Source organism: Micromys minutus, assembly GCF_963924665.1.
Source record: "Micromys minutus genome assembly, chromosome: 12".
NCBI lineage: Eukaryota > Metazoa > Chordata > Mammalia > Rodentia > Muridae > Micromys > Micromys minutus.
Window position 1 is genome coordinate 54,416,279 of NC_137981.1, and position 17,117 is coordinate 54,433,395.

General features: G+C 48.6%; 1 protein-coding gene across 1 annotated transcript in view; it reads right to left on the reverse strand.

Moving 5' to 3' along the window:
- Positions 1-17,117, reverse strand: part of SCARA5 (scavenger receptor class A member 5) — an 87,150-nt gene that overhangs the window by 17,850 nt on the left and 52,183 nt on the right. Inside the window, exons 4-7 of the mRNA XM_080926720.1 lie at positions 13,249-13,923; positions 7,295-7,375; positions 5,416-5,514; positions 3,505-3,552 (exon numbers count right to left, since the gene is read on the reverse strand). Coding sequence (XP_080782846.1) covers positions 3,505-3,552; positions 5,416-5,514; positions 7,295-7,375; positions 13,249-13,923 — 903 coding nt within the window. The remainder of the gene's footprint in view (positions 1-3,504; positions 3,553-5,415; positions 5,515-7,294; positions 7,376-13,248; positions 13,924-17,117) is intronic.

Sequence of the window (17,117 nt, forward strand, 5' to 3'; positions counted from 1 at the left end):
GAGGCCAGTCCTCACTCCCGAGAGTCCCCTCATCTTCTCTGGCCTCTACTCCTTTTCAAAGTCAGTTCTGCCCTAACCTCTCCCTCCCCAGCCTCTGTGTCCTGACCCCTGCCCACCCTGGGGCTGGCTTTGCTTATCCCCATCTCCTCATGCCCCATTTACCATTTCCTCATCATTCCTCTCTGGCATTTTGCTTCAGTGTTTGCTTCAAGCTGATTTTCCTGAGTGAAATGTGCCTCTCTATATATTTCAGTTACTAGCTGTGAGCTTTGGTGTGTGTGTGAGTGAGTGAGTGTGTGTGTGTGTGTGTGTGTGTGTATGTGTGTGTGTGCATGTGTGTATGTGTGTGTGTGAGTGAGTGTGTGTGTATAAGTGTGTATGTGTGTGTGTGATTGTGAGTATGGGAGTGTGTGAGTGTGTGTGTATAAGTGTGTATGTGTGTGTGTATGAGTATGTGTGTGTATGGGTCTGGATCCTGCTGGGACCCAGAAACCCCTCTCCTTAAATGACAAAACACACACACAACACTAAGCATTTTCCCAGCCTTCTGAACTTCCAGTAATAACTACTGACTAATATTGGCTTGGGGATTCGCCCCATGTCAGGCCGCATAGTTTCTTCTCATGTGAAACCAAACTGAGTGAAATTTTTGTGGGTTTTGTTTGTTTGTTTGTCCTTTAAAAAACAACTGGAGCTTATATACTGCTTTAAATGTATACACTGGGATTTAAACACAACTTTGTGCATACCTATGTAACTTGCAAGCAGCATCTTTCAAGGTAAAACAAACGTGTGTCTTCCTTGAGATGTGCATATGGGTCTTGTTCCCCTACCCACTGGCCAAATCTCCAAAGCCAGGGTTATTTAATGGAATTTTATGGGATGATTGATGTCACTAGGCCTGAAGGGAAAATAAGTCTTTACTTCTCATCAAGAAAAACACCACAAGGTCTGGATCTTAGACCCAGTGCAACCATCATCTTAGCAAGTAACCTTAGAGTCCTCCACCTCTTGGGCCAATGACCTGCAGGGGTGGAGCTAGAAACGGGACAGGAAGTGATCTGAAACCTATCCAAACTCCCAAATCCCACAACTCCAGATTCAAATGGGTAAACACTGGCAAGAATTTCGTTCTGAAAAGCATGTTAACACCAACTGCAAACATGATCCCCAGGAGTTTTCCCTAATACCAAACACAGTCCACTAGCCAGTGAGAGGTGTCTATCTACACGTTGTCATGAATACCATTACTATAGTAATACTTCCTGCAGGGAGGAACCTCTGGCATTTGCAATGCAGGTTAACCTGAGGAATTTGGTAAAGGTTTCAAGCCTCTGACAAAGACACCAGCTGCCAAAACTCAGCCAGGCGAGCTGGTCCTGCACCACTCAGTTCAGGGCTTTGAGGTTCTCCGGTGCTGAGAACTCACACTTCCTACGCCATAGATCCCACGGTGGGACTGCCAAGGATCCAGGAAATGACTAAGAAAGCCCCAGTAGTAGTAGGCACTGTGTCCATCAGAGTTTCCACACTCTCCTGAAAGATGAGCCATGGGCCTCTCCTCAGAGCCTGGGTCTCAGGGATATAAGTAACACCTCGGGGGGACAGGGGACCTATGACTAGACTGGCTAGAAGCAACCTAGGAAGCTGAGGCCATGGCAACCCTGTTGCCAACCAGACTCAGACCTTAGTTCTGAACTGAGGCAAAGGTTCCATCAGCCTGGGTCTTCCATTAGCATCTAGAGCCGTGAGGGAAGAGGAACTCACTAGGAACTCTGGGGAGCCCAGCCTTACCATCCAAGACTCTACTGCCCCAAGAGTGTGGTCTGACTTCTCATTCCAGATTCAGGAAGCCAGGGACCCAGTGCTCAGCTCTGAGGCTCTAACAGTGGAGAAGGTGAATGTTGGGCTTCCAGTATCGTGGTTCTAGAATTCCTGTGTGCCTTTGATGTCCTTCTTCATATCATGAGCAGCTTCCAGTCTGCCAAGCCCCTTTACCTGCCGGTTTCATGGCACAAGGAGACCAATTCTGGAAGCTTTGAAAGGTAGCTAAACGTTTTGTACAAGCTGTGTATGAGCCCCGACTCCAGTCTGGATATAGTCTCTGTATGACAGGAAACAAACCTTTCTTCCTTGGGAAACATATCCAAAGCTGATGTCAGTCCTTGGCTGGGCCATCCAGAGGCTATAAGATCAAGTGGATGGGTGCTCTTCCCCAGCCTCTAGCATGGAGCCTCACATCATCCAGCTTTGGCTTCTGCCTCCTCAGTCTCAGAGCCTAGCCAGCTCTGTCCAGGTTGACAGTGACCATATTCACTCTGCTGGCTGTGGCTCCTGTTTGGGTTCTCAAGTCAGCTAAGAGAACAGATGGCAGAGTTTCCAGGGAGACCCCTCTGGTATGTGGGCAGCATTTCTGGTCTCATTTTCAAAGGTCATCTTTCCACATAGTTCCTCTCTCCCTGCCCAACCCCACACAAGTTGTTTATGTCTCAGAGCTAAATGCTACAGTCCTGGCCCTTCTCAGCCACCTTAGCAACATTTTGTCAAAAAAATGCAACAATACTTGATACCAAGAACAGGAGTAGGCAGCACCTTAAAGACCAAGTTCACCACCCTGTCCTTTGGAGGAGGTCCCTGTAAGTCCAGATTACACTTCCCCTGCAGTAACACTCAGTGCACAGGTGCCCACAGACATGCTAATCTACCCATGCTCTCCTGAATATACACTCAAGAGCCAAGGGTGCCACATGCCGGGTGCTCTATTTTGTTTGGAACTTGGCTAAGAGGCTCTGTGTGTCCTTCCCAACAGTCTCTCTTGTAGTCCACACAAGGCACTTTGGGGGAAGATACACCTCATGGAAATGTGGTTCAGCTAGACCAGCCAGCTCTCTTGCAACTGCTACAGGAAGGGGTTCAGCAGAGGTGTCTATTCCCACATGAAACTGTGTGGTTGCTAGGAAACATCTTTAGCCTCATGGTCCCAGAAGCAGCAAAGGAGAAGATAAAAAAGTCTGCTGAGGCTTGCCATGCTTCTCTGAGCCTCACACAAGCCATTTCTACAAAGTCTGGAGCTGAGTTTTAGCAGACATCTCCATTTGATTTGGGGAAGTATGTCTGAGTTGGTGCATGGTATGGAATATTAACAGCTAATACTTCATGAGCCCCGAATCAGGTGGCCAGACTCTGTCACGTTCTCACCATGGCCCTAAGAGGTCAGGACTCTGATTCTCTCCATTTTACAAAGATTGTATATAGGCAGCAAGTGGCATTGTATAGATTGTATGTAGGGTGCTAGGGGGGGGATCTCTAGATCCATCTGTACAACCCCAGGCCTACACTCCTAGGGTGTGTTGATGTATATTGCTGGGCCAGTGAGGGCTAAAAAGGGGGAGGGGGCTCTTTGATGCTCAAGTCCTACAGTGAGGTTTCAGCACCTGACCCAAAGACCTTCTAGAGCTCCACCTGTACCCCAGAGTACTCCATGACCCCGCAGAACTTCCTTACCAGCTCTATCTCCTCTCTCTCCTTTCTCTCCTTTTGGGCCTCTCTCACCTGCAACGGAAGGAAAACAGGCATTAGGAAGGGAAACAAACACTACAAACAAGATTGTATCTATGGACTTGCTAACTCAAGGCCAGGGAAACCTTCATGCAGAGCCCAGCAGCCACCAGAGGGCACTGTGGGGAAGATAATTCGAGCATCTGCTGTGGTCATACAGGAAAGAGAAGGGCCCAGTGAGAAAACACATTAGAGCCCCATTTCATATAGCATCAAGGAATGCCTGCCAGGGAACAAAGCTAGTTAGTGTTAGAGAAATTCACACCCAAGCTAATCGGAGAGGGAGGGGTTGAGTTCCTGTCATCCGTGGAGACAGGTTATAAGTCAGGCTGGGGTTTCTGGTAGGGGAGACTGCAGAATCAGTTTCCAAGGACTTGTGAAATGTCCTTTCCAGGCTTGAGTTAAAAGGTCAGACATTTCTTAGTTTCTGCCTCGATCTATGAAGAAGGAGAACGTCCCAGGACCACTCAGTGGACCATAGAAAGGCAACGGGGAATTCTACTTTAAGGTTTTCCCAACATATATCTCTGTAAGTCAAAAGCCCACTGCATAAGGTGGGTGAAGAAAGCAAGTCAGAAATTCCCAGGAGGGAGTATTTACTGTGATCCCAGGGTTGAAAAGAAGGAAACTAACCACATACATGGTTGAACATGTTTAGAGAAATATCCATCAGTGTGTGCTCCGAAGATCTCACAGTGGTTATTCTGAAGAATAAGAGCCGAAGGGGCCAAAGAAGAAAGGAGTTCCTGTCTACTTTACCCTTTGTGTCTGTCTGTACTGTCTAGTCATTTTCAACAAGCTTGACTCTCATTATACGGTCTTAAAAATTGTACATTTTCACATTAGGATCATAAAAGAAAATCCTCAGTCCATTGTATCACTAGAGAGTAGAATATGATTTCCCAAAGATCCATGAACAGAAGACCTCCCAGTCACAGCATGTGTGTGTGTGTGTGTGTGTGTGTGTGTGTGTGTGTGTGTGTGTGTGTGTTGGGGAATGATGAGCAGTACTTTTTCTGAGTTGTCATGGTAATGAGTGAAATGTAGGCGGACTGTGCAAAGAGCATCAGGTATCCTTGTCTTCTGTCTATATATCTATGTTTCAATGTATGTATCTATGTACCAATCTATGTAACTATGTATCTATGTAACTATGTATCTATGCATCAATCTATGTATCTATGCATCAATCTATGTATCTATGTATCTATGTATCAATCTATGTAACTGTATATCTATCTATGTATCAGTTTATATATGTATGTATGTATGTATGTATCTATCTATCTATCTATGAATGACATGGTCCTCTATGTAGTCCTCTATGTAGTCCTGGTTCTAGGTGTCCTGGAGTTCACTGTGTAGACCAGGGTGGCCTTGGAATCACAGAGACCTATCTGCCTCTGTTTCCAGAGTACCAGGAAGTGTTGTATAGCACCACACCTGGCCAATCTGACTATCTTGAATGGAAAGGGACCACAAACTGACCCTGAAGAAGTAGGTTCCCGTAGGACAAACAAGGGGACTAGCCACAGAAAGAAGAAAAAAATGTCAGAAGAAACACTGTTAGCTAAGTAAACCTGAGGAAGGAAATAAAGTTGTAAGCACAGGCAGAGGTTGGGCACGTAGACGGAGAAGAGTCTGGTAGGACTGAGAACAAGTGATAAGGGGCTTGTAGCCTGGTTCTGTTCTCAGAGACCCCTCACTAGCTTCGATGCCTTTTATCTCTGGAATGCAACCTGTACATATGCACTCACACATATGCACACACAGAGAGGGCGCTATCCTGGATTGCTCCTATCTATTCAAGGACTGAAGGCATGTGAGGCTCCAGGGTGCAGCAAAGTTCAGTATTACCTTTGAATCCGCGCATGCCCATGGGGCCTGTGGCACCTAGCTTCCCATCATCACCCTTGGGACCAGGCAGTCCTGGGTCACCCCTCTCTCCTGGCAGACCTGGTGTGAGAAGAGATAAGGGTGGAGTTGCAGACTCAGAACTGAAGGGCCATTAGATGACATTGTCTGGTTTAATAACTAATATGAACTTGACCTTCCATAGCCTCGGCTTCCCGTTGCTTAGCATCCTGCAGGGTAGCTCAGAGCCTTTCCATACACACCTACATCACTTTTCCCTGACCCCTCCCCCTTGAAAGGCCTAGTATTGTTGTGGGGGTAGTAGTGCCAGTCCCAATTCAGATACCTGTAAGCGTGCTAGACTTCTAAATTCTGAAAACAACTTTTGGATCACTCTGTGTGCCCGGCATAAAGAATCTCATCTAATCCTTACACTATGCACGGGGGTGGTTTTGTACCCACACTACAAATCAAGAAACTAAGGCCCGTGGATGTCTCCCCAGGGCTCACAGCAAAGGGCTTTGGAAGCAGGATCTGAGTGCCTCTCTTACAGAAAGGTCATGATTGGCTATCATCATGTCATGCTTTAGGCTAAGGGTCTCACTGGTCCCTAGGGAGGGAGATGCTGTGGGGATGGCATTAGTGAGTGGGAGAAGGAGGAGGTGATGCCTTAACCTATTTAAAGGAAGAGAAACATAAAGACAAACCAAAAAAGAAAGCAAGAAACCAAAACACTCTCTTTCTTCCCACAAAGTGCCAACAGCACAGGGATGTCCTCAAAACCAATCAAATGGGTGTATAGCCTGCCACCCCATTAGGCCCTTTGCTCCAGGCTCTTGGCTATCAGACTCCATGGCCACAGCCTGCACTGAAAGCACCATCGAGAGCCAGAATAAACAAACATTTTTATGGAGTGAGAGCCCAAGGCCCACGAGTCCTGACCCAAGACTAGTCATCGCTGCAGAACACAGTTCTCTTAATCGAGGTCCTAACTGTTCTTTCCTGCTTGGAGCCAAGCTGGTTTTCACTGGGTTTCTTTTTCCACAGCACAAGAAACCTGCTTCCCAGTTACTATCCCAGGGCTAATAGCAAATGACTGGGGTAGGCCACTGGCCTCCCAAGGGTGTGAGGACGTCAAAGAAACTGATGGAATGTCTTTCTTTCCCTTCTTGACATGATCCATCTGTTCCCAGAGTCTAAGAGTCCTGCGGTGATCTCTGAGTCTACTGCAAGATGTGCCCAAAGGCCCCCACCCTATGATTCATTAGGCAGGAAAAGTGGCTCTTCTGTCCTGAGAGCCTCAGGACATCCTCTGCTGTGGGGCCGAGGACAGAGGGGAGGCCAGGCTGGAGCGCTCTCCTTTCATGCTCTGTCTTTTCCGCCTCGCCTGTAATGTACCTAGAGGTTGGCAGAAATAGCTCCCTAAAACAAATAACCAGACTCCTCCCCACTAAGCTTCCTCTCCCTGCATCACCCTGAAGTCTCCTCACTCAGAGGGACATTGCATGCAACACAGGCTCAGGAATGGGCACACTCAGATGTTTGTCACAGGTCCCGATAGGAAACTTCTGAGACTCTGAGCCTAAGAAAGGCTGCAGGCATCAGGCAGTGAGATGGGGCAGGAGAGTGTCAGGCTCCTAGAAGGCTCCTTTTCTTGAAGGCCCTGGCCATGTGAACCCTGATTTCTATGTGGGCAGTGGATTGGTGAACCTGGGGACTCTTGGGAGCCCCTTCCTTTAGATCCTGATACTTCTTAGGGAAAAGCATTTGGTCCATTCTATGAAACCTTAGTCACCTAGTGGATGTCTATCATCCCTAGGAAGAGAGTGTCAGGGACAGACTTGAAGCACTCTCCCAAGTTCCTCCCAGTGTACCCCATTACCTCGAGATCCAGGAAGTCCTGGGATACCTGGCTTTCCCTCCTTCCCTTCATTCCCTTGGTCACCTTTGGGTCCTGGTGGCCCTGAAACATGACAACAAAAACAAGATTGATTAGAGAATTAGAAAGCCAGGACACCAATGGAAAAGCAATGACCCCCCTCCAAGATGAGAGGAAGAGACAGAATTCTGTGCTGGAAACATAATGGCAGCTACTCAGCTTTGGGGGTACCGGAAGGAGGTTCCATGGAATCCTGTTCAGGAAGAAGCAGGACCTAGCTAAATCAAGAAGGGTAGAGGGTATTCGGGGATGTCTGTTCCTCTCAAATCTATATATTGAAGTTCTTACCCCCAAGGTTATGGTTTGGAAAGGTGGGGCTGTTGGGGGGGGAGCATAGTGACTGACAGGGTCTAGATGAGGTCATAGGAATGGGGCACTCCTCAATGGGATTAGTGTCATTATAAAATAAGGAAGGTTAGTTATGGTGCCTTTCCTCTCCGTTCATTCCTGTCCCTTACCAGTCAGCCCCCACCCCATATCTCCTTCTCTCCCCAAACCCCCATTCTGCCAGACCAGAATATGTTCTGGAGAACAAGTGATCATGCACCTCACCTGAACTGAACTACATCAGTCCCTGAACTCAGACTTCCAGTCTCCTGAACCGACAAGAAAGCACTGTGTGCGGTCCAAGGCCCCCAGCCCATTTCAGTGATCAGGGCTGATCAAGGCAGAACAAGGAGGGAGAAATTCTAATCAGAGGAAGAATTCCTACAGGAGCTAAAGGTGATGATGTAGCTGTGCAAGCTACAGTGAACAGAGCATCAGGGGCTCAGTGGGCTGGGGAAGGGGGGGGTATTGGAGGCTGAGGTTCTGGACTTCATTCTGACCAGTAGGAAAGCCACATCAGGTCTGTGCTCAGCAAAGAGAGCAAGATGGCTGGGCTGTGGTTTGAAGAGAAAGAACAGAAAGAAGGTGAAAGTCAAGGTAGCTGGGGCTGTGGTCCATTGAGTGGGACGTGGAGGAACTCTGGGTTAGGAAAGGGGCCATCAGAGACAGAAGAAATGGACAGACTGTTTAAAATGGAGGCTACCGTTGGCTCTCTCTGGGGATGTAGTGGAGGAGGTGGCCTGGCTAAGCTCAGGTTTCAGCTGGGCACCTGGGTGGAGAAGTGTCTAATTGCTTGTGAATGGGACCACCTTCTGGGAGAGGTGGCAGAGATTCAAGTGCACACGACTGAATTCAGTCTCCACTATGCCTATGCCATATGTCAAAGTTACTTGTCTGAGGCCACACAGGCAGCCACAGTCTCAGTCCAGGTCTGTCTGGCTCTTGTCCTTTCTGCCACACCCATGAGACCAGATATCGCACCCTTGCCACCTTCCTGCCACTTGTTCAGTCTCCCAGAAGGTCTCCCTGCCAGTCTCCGAGACTATGATCTGAGGATGCTCCTTGTTGTTTCATAGCTTATCTTTCATGGTCCTGTGGTTCCTGCTGGGACAGGCACAAGCTGGACAAGCAGATCCGGGTCACTTTGATGCATCCTGTACATCTGACCCTGCTGCAAGCACTCACCTCCTGCTGTATTAGTGAAATCCCAACTTATCTGTCTCTAGAACGTTCTTACCTCCCTTAGGACATTGGGTTACTACAGATGCCATTAGTTAAGGGCATACTGGAGAAGGCTAGACCCTAATCTTGTGGCTGGAGTCCTGTAAGCAGAGATACAGGATGGTAGGAGCAGAGAGGGGACGGAGGGATCTGCAGACCAAGATCGCCCCAGCCACCGGAAGTTCAGGAGGCACAAGGAAGACTCTCCCTCAGAGTTTCAGAGGGATGCCTTGGTTGAAGGCTTGCAAACTCTTGACAACAAACTGTTATTTTTTCACCCCAGTGAGTGATGCTCTCCCTGGGACCCAAACCATGTAGGCTCTTAGCAGAGCAGTATCTTGCACAATCAGTACTTAACAAAGCGAATGAGGATGTGAGACCACAGGGTGTTAATACACACAAAACAACCCAGCTGCCAAGATCAAGATGTACTGATACATTCCAAAAGTTGGCACTGTCCTCAGACCCTAACTGAAGTTGACAGCTACTTAACAACTCAATGGCCCAAGAGCAAGAGGAATGTAGCCACCTTTTTTTTTTTTTTTTTTTTTTTAAATTCACAAGTTATGTAAGGCATTTAAAGAAAGCGGAAGTTTTGAGGCATCATGCTTTTTATCCCAATTCCCAGATAACAGGATCAAGACATGAAACCTGTTTTTCCAAGTCTGGTATAGCTAGAGCAAGACAGAGCGAAGAGGCAAATGAGCTCCGTTGCCCGAACCTCTTCCCCATCCCTGTCCTGTACCGAGCTGTCTCCCTCGTCAGACTCAGCAGCACAGGAAACCTAGCACAGACCTCTGTGGCTAACGCTCATCCAGGGCAAACACTTCCCCCACTTCACTCTGCATCTCTCCCTGGACCCTGAGCTCCAGGAATCGAGCCTGTGACAGCTGTGCCAACCCACAGCTGGCACTCTGAGGTGACATCTGGGCAGTATATGTGGTTATAGCTGAGGTTGCACCCAGGTTTCACCACAGGAGCCTTTTTTTTTTTTTAATTTCTCAGAGTTTTATAGTCTCGAGTCTTATTTCTCATTGTCTGAGGTAGGTCACAACATGGAGGGGGTTGGGATAAGGTCTGAGCCCACAGGACTCCGCCCCTGCCGCTCATTTCTCTGCCTCAGTTTTCTGAAGCTACAGGGTCCATAAGAGTGTCCTGACTCCTTTCTCGTTCAAAACATCTCTGCCTAAGAAAAGGACAGGGCAGACTGTAGCTCCCTTCCACAGCCTGGAGAGCGGCACCACAGGAAGTTCAGGGGCAGCCCTGCTGGAGAGACACATCCTGCATCACTCTGAGGAGGACAAGAGGACAGACGGTCACACAACCCACCCAAGACCTGTATATACACAACCCAATCCTCGTAGAGCAGATACAAGTGGCTCCATTCACAGATGTACATCCTGGTCTGCTCCTTTTAACTAGAAGGTAGAGACCCCTGGTCAGCCCTAGAATCCAGCCCCCCAACTCCTTTACTTCACACACCTGACAGACGCACTGAGGGGGGCTCCCTCCTCCACCCACTGGTGTTTTCTACTGAAAACAAAGCGTCTGCCAGATACAGCTGCATAGAAAACCTGTTTTCATTCATCAAGAGGTTTGACATTTGACTTGGATAAGTCATTTCCCCTCCTGGGACCTTGTGGTTCTCCACCACGACACAGGACGAACAGAGTGGATGATTTCAGAGGTCTACTCCCATTCCAAAGAATTCTAGAAAGCTTTCATTTTAGCCATCCGCACATGGCTTGGGTGGCCTGCCTCAAGGCTCGCTGTGCCGATATGTTGTGGCGTGTCCCCCTCTCTGATCTTCCTTCCTCCTCCAGGGACCTCCCCCCCTAAGTTCTCCGTGCCTTTAAATCGCAAGGGCAGATTTTGACCTCCTCAGTGCCAAAAGATCCAGAGCAGAAGAAAACACTGCTTTGCTCTGAATGTCTACGAAAGATGAACTGGAGTCGGAACCCATAGAAAACTGCCAGCAAAGTGAGAAAATGAAAATCATTCGCAGCTCAGTGCTCTCACCTTTGGAAACCTCATGCTCTCGAGTATTTATGAGTACGAGCCAGAAAAGAGCAGTGGGGCAGAGCATGGTATCTGTGCATGCCTGTATGTGTGCATACATGTGAGCTATGCATGTAGGGTGTCTGTGCTTGTGCATATGTGTGCATGTGCATACCTATGAGTTATGCACCCACATATGTGTGTTTGTTCATACATGTACATATACATGTGAATTACTCATGCAGGTGTTTGTGTGTGTGTGTGTGTGTGTGTGTGCTGGTGAGGCTGGTGAGTTATGCATGGAAGTGTCCGTGTGAGTGCTTGTGCATGGATATGCCTGTTTGTGCACATGTGAGTTGTGTATCCAGTCATCTGTGTATGTGCATGTGTACACATGTGAGCTATGCATGTAGTTATTTGTGTTTGTGAATGTATCTGTGCTTGTGTGTGCATATGAGTTACACATTCAGGTGTGTGTGAGTTTATACAGGTATGTATATGTATGCATGTGTGTGTGCATGAGTGTGTACATGTGTGTTTAGAGATGTATAAATTAGAGACAAATTAGGTAGAATCATGGCAGGAAGGCCACTCCAATAATGGTATAAAAATTCACAGAAGCCTACTAGAGCACTCTAAACTTGCAGAGCAGGATGACTATAGCTCCCTATGGTCACTGTGGAAGCTCAGAGGAGGGACACAGGGCTGGAGGAGGTAAACTGGAGAGATTCAGATGGCTCTGTCTACCTCCCTGTTTGGGAGTGGGAAGCAGACAGTACCAAAGGAAAAGCTCCAGCAAACAAGACAGGAGTCACAGAAGCACGGCCACACAAAGGGCAAAATTCATGCCTGGTTCTACTCCCACCTCAACCCTGCAGCCTGGGTGGGCTCTGTAAGCTTCCTGGGTCTCAATGCTCATGGTAACACCCAAAGGGACTGAGACACTTCCCTAGACAGGTGCTGTTCTTAAGAGATGCTGTGTGGCATGCCCTTGATACACCATGTGCAGCTAGTGTAGTAATGAGAACAACTTCAGTAGTGCTGACTGCCAGACTACTCAGGGTCTCATGACTCTCACAGCCTGACAGGGGAGACGATGGTGGTTTATCAGAAGAGGAGAGAGCTGAGTCTCTAGGGTAACTGCTGTTGAGTGTGCTGGCTAGTTTTCTGTCAGTTTGATACAAGCTACAGCTGTAGGGGAGGAGGGAACCTCAACTGAGAAAATGCCTCCCTGATATCAGATACAGGCAAGCCTGTAGTGCTTATGGGTGGTGCAACCCCAGTGCTGGTGGTTTTGGGTTCTTCAAGAAAGCAGGTCAAGCAAGCCATGAAGAGCAAGTTAATAAGAAGCACCCCTCCAAGGCCTCTGCATTAGCTCCTGCCTACAGGTTCCTGCTCTGATTAAGTTCCTGCCCTGACTTCTCTCAATAATGAAATTACAATTTGGAACCGTAAACCCAGCAAACCTCTTCTTCTCCAGTTTGCTTTTGATCATGGTGTTTAATCACAGCAAAAGCAGCCCATTCATTACTGACTTCATTCATTTATATGCAAGATCATTTTATATGGACCGATCTGGCCTCCATCTGTTAATCTTTACATCTCCATTTCTCATGTGCTACGCTCACAGGCATGTGCCAGCGCACACAGCCAATTGTGTTTAGGAAATAAACTTAATGAATTTAAACTTACTTTACCTGACATAGTTGTCTTCTTTTGTTTTTTTGTTTTGTTTTGTTTTTATTTATTATTTTTGAGACAAGATAACTCTGAGTAGCCCTGGCTGTCCTGGAACTTGCTCTGTAGATCAGGCTGGCCTTGTACTCAGAGATGCCTGCCTCTGTCTCCTAGGTGCTGGGATTAGAGGTGTGCACCACCAGTGCCTGGCCAAACATTTTTCTAACAGTCTAGTAGGCGAAATCCAAATTTGGAATTCCTGGAAGCTCCACTCCTTAGAACCTTTGCAGCTGAAGGAGCCCTCTGGCCTCTTGTTAGGCCTACAGCAGGACCCTCTTCTGTCTCTTGAAGGCTGCGGAGGGCATACCAAATCTCTGACCACTCAACTCATTAGCATCCACCCTTGGTTGTTTCCCTGCCTAGGGTTGTGGATGCTGAATCTGTTCCCTGCTCCAGGTAGGTTTATTCAACAGAGAGACTTAGGGAGACCCTGGAAATGGGCACAGGTCATCTAGGCAGAACATTCCAGAGCCATACAGTGTAAGACTTAAAGGTGAAGGTGTAAGATGTAACCGTCATTCCAGGATGGGCCCTTGGGATGACCGTTGCAGGGGGTGGCCTTAGTAGGAAGGGTAGGCAGGAGAAACTATGGACAGGGTGGGTCAGCCAAGTACCTTTGGCAAGGGTGATGTTCCTCAAGGCGATGGAGTGTTCCCAGTCCTTCAGACGCAGGTCCTCGGTCACCAGGTTGAGTGTGGCCAGCTCCTGCTTGAGTTGCATCTCCATGTCCATGTGCACCAGCCTCATCCGGCGCGTGTCTGCGCTGGCATTGCTCACCAGCACCTGCAGGTCCTGAAGCCACGTGCTGTGCAGGGCCACGTCATAGGACAGGCTGTGGTTGAGGCCACGGAGCGCACCACCCACATCAGCCAGCTCCTCACCCAGGACACCCACCCTGCGTGCTAGCCCATCCAGCAGGCCCGCGTGCCGCTGCAGCAGCAGCTGACTTCGGTTGCTTTCCACCTGCAGTTGGTAGAGTTCCAGCTGCGCGGAGTCAGTCTGCTGTCCTGTTTGGTCCCGCAGCAGGGCCATCGCCTGCTCAGTCTGGGCTGCCTGCGCATGCAGCCCCCAGAGTGTGCCCTCCAGCCTCTGCACCAAGCCTGCCAGGGCCAACAATGAGTCAGTCTGGTTCTGCAGCGCATCCTGAACCTTCCACACCTGTTCCGTCAGATCTGCCTGCAGCGGAGCCTGCAGCAGCCGAAGCTGCATGTCCCGGAAGCTCTCGTTCAGCCGGTTGACATTCCTAGTCAGCGCCTTCAAGTCATCCGGGGAGCTGCGAGGCCGGGACACTGTGGAAGAGGTGAGGAGTGAGAAGGGGTTAATCAGGGAGGTCCAAATAACAACCGGCAAGTCTATGGCATAGAGCAGGTGCTCAGTGAAAGATGAATGAAAGGGAGGGGTAGCTGATGCTGAATGCTTCAGCAGATCCCACGCCCTGTGTTAACAGTGGTCCCCAGATCTATCTGTCACTATAATCACCTGCAGATATTGTTGATACCAGGCAGGATGCTGGCTTTGGGACTTTAAAAGATTCCCAGCAAGTCTAGGCTAGAGCCTGGTTAGTGTTCCGCTGCACATATTAGGTTGATCCATGGGAAATGGTCATTATTCTCCATTGGATAGACAAGAGATAAAAACAGTGTATGGGATTCATCTTAAGATATTGGTGTTTCAAGCTGGGCAGTGGGGGTGCACGACTTTAACCCCAGCACCCAGTAAGTTCGGCCAGTGTGGTCTGCACTGCAAAGCAAGCGTGAAGTAGTTAGAGATCATGATGGTCCTATTCCTGTTCTACCATCGTCTACTTTTTCTTTTATAATTAAACCAAAAAAGGGGGAATGTTAGGATTCTTCCAAACTCTGCCCCACAGTTATCTGGCAACAGCCAGGTACGCTCTGCCCACCATTACCTGGCACTGTAAAAGGGGCTGCTTGCTCCTGCCTCGCTCTCTTCTCTCTTGCCCTCTTGCTCTTGCACTTACCCCTTGTCCCTCCTCTCCCCATTCCCTTCCCCAACTCTCTCTCCCCTTGCTCATGGCTGGCCTCTACTCTACTACTTTTTTCTCTATTCTCTCTCTCTTAACTCCCCTCCCCATTCCCTGAATAAACCCTATTCTATACAAAAAGATCTCGGTTGTTTTCTCCACAGCCCAGGGCACATCCGGGAAGATGAAGAAAGGATGTGGGTGCAGAAGGAGGGGTGGGGTGGGGGCTGTGCAAGGATGTGTTCTAAGTGTGGCAGGGCCTTTGTACTCATGCACTTACAGAACCTGTGCAAGACTGAGCTGTCAGCCTTCTGTCCTAGAGGGAGAGGGGTTCGTGAGGCCCCATCCTCCTGAAGATCTATTGGCAGTTAATGGTTACCAGAGAAGGCAGATGTTTTCTTCAGTGGTATGGCCTCTGGCTAGCTGCCTGCACTCCTCTAGATACTGTTCACCCGTGTTCCTGTAAACAACTCTCACTAACCTTTTTGCGTGTGTGTGTGTGTGTGTGTGTGTGTGTGTGTGTGTGTGTGTGTGTATGCGCGCGCGCGCGCGAGCGCACGCTTTAGAAAGTAGGTAACATCAACGGTTGAAAGCTCTTCTAGAAGAATTAAAGACCTAATAGCCAGTGAGAACATTAAACACAAGGCTTTGGAGGTGACTAGGTCATGCGGGCAGAACTTATGTGTGAAGTCTGAAGAAGCTGTCCACCCCCCCCCCCCGCAGGAGGATACATGAGAGGTTCCATCAGGCATTGAATCATTTGGGGCCTTGATCCTGGATATCTAGCCTCCAGAACCATGAGCAAGAAATTTCAGTTGCTCATAAACTATCCAGTTTAAGGTGTTTCATTATAGCGGCCCAAACAGACTAAGCCAATCCTGTTGTATTTCCTCTTTAAGATAGACCTGCTAATGTGGTTCAGGGTCACACAGCAAATCCGACCCCAGTGGGTTATCCCAGAACTGGTCCATCCCCTATGCCACTGGCTCTCAACCTGTGCGTCACCACCCCTTTGGCAAATCTCTATCTCTGAAAATATTTACATTACATTATGAAGTAGCAATGAAAATAACTTTATGGTTTAGGGTCACCACAGCACGAGGATCTGTATTAAAGGGTCACAGCATTAGGAGGGCTGAGAACGGCTACTTTATACATTCCCCAGAGCTGCTTAAAGCAACCCTGTCTGGCAGAACCAGGCTGACAGCTTCAGGGCTACTCTTGTGGCTTCTTCCACTCAAGGCCCCATCTCTTTTTGCTAGAGCAAGAGCGCCTCCAGGCAGGGGAGAGTGTTTCAGATCTGTTCTTACCCCTTCTCTGCCCTTCTAGGTTTGATATTGTTGCCCAGCAAAGCAAGCCATTCTGCCCCTCCCAACATTTCCTCGTGGAAGGGTCTTTTCCCTGGTTATGAAAACTCCTAAGAGAAGACATCTTCATCGCTGGGCTCTATCACACCATCCGGTGTCTCCTGGGAGCTCACACAACCTGGGTGCTGAAGGACACATGAGCCTGCAGAGCCTGAAATAAAATCCAGTGGCTTCAGTGGGACTTGGGCAGGAAGGAAAAGATCATTCTGCTCTGGAAATCTTGAAACCCAAAACACCAGGAACTTAGTCCAAAGCTTGGTCAAATAAGAAAACGGACAGTAACTTCTCATTGAGGACTTTGCGTGGGGACTTGGTAGGAGACAGGAGGGATGCTGCACTGGCTGGTTTTATATGTCAACTTGACACAAACTGGAGTTACCACAGAGAAAGAAGCCTCCGTTGAGGAAGTGCCTCTATGAGATCCAGCTGTAAGGCATTTTCTCAACTAGTGATCAAGGGGGAAGGGCCCAGCCCATTGTGGGTGGTGCCATCCCTGGGCTGGTAGACCTGGGTTCTATAAGAAAGCAGGCTGAGAAAGCCAGGGGAAGCAAGTCAGTAAGTAACATTCCTCCATGGCCTCTGCATCAGCTCCTGTTTCCTGACCTGCCTGAGTTCTAGTCCTGACTTCCTTTGGTGATGAACAGCAGTGTGGAAGTGTAAGCTGAATAAACCCTTTCCTTCCCAACTTGCTTCTTGGTCATGATGCTTGTGTAGGAATAGAAACCCTGGCTAAGATATTGAAGGTCATGTTCATATTCTGTCTTACATGCTTATACTCCATGTTGTAAGAAGGCAGTAGGCAATACATGGATTGCTACCTAGGCTTCCATATACTGATGGTGGTTTGCTCATTCCCAGATACCTCTCAACCTCAACCAAGATACCCTTGGAGAAACACAAAGTTGAAGCCAGCAGAAACTTGACTCAGCACGTCTAGAAGTTCTTGAGTCCACAGAGGCACAAAATGAGGGAAGGGCACAAGGAATGTTAAGGAGGCACAGAGACACCACACATCTTGGAAACATGGCTGACACCTGAGCAGAGGGGGCAAGCCTGAGCCCCTGGAAGGATTGGTTGGCTTTGCTCTGTTTTCTCCCTATGAGATCTGCTGGCTGAAAAGGAGATGAGATGA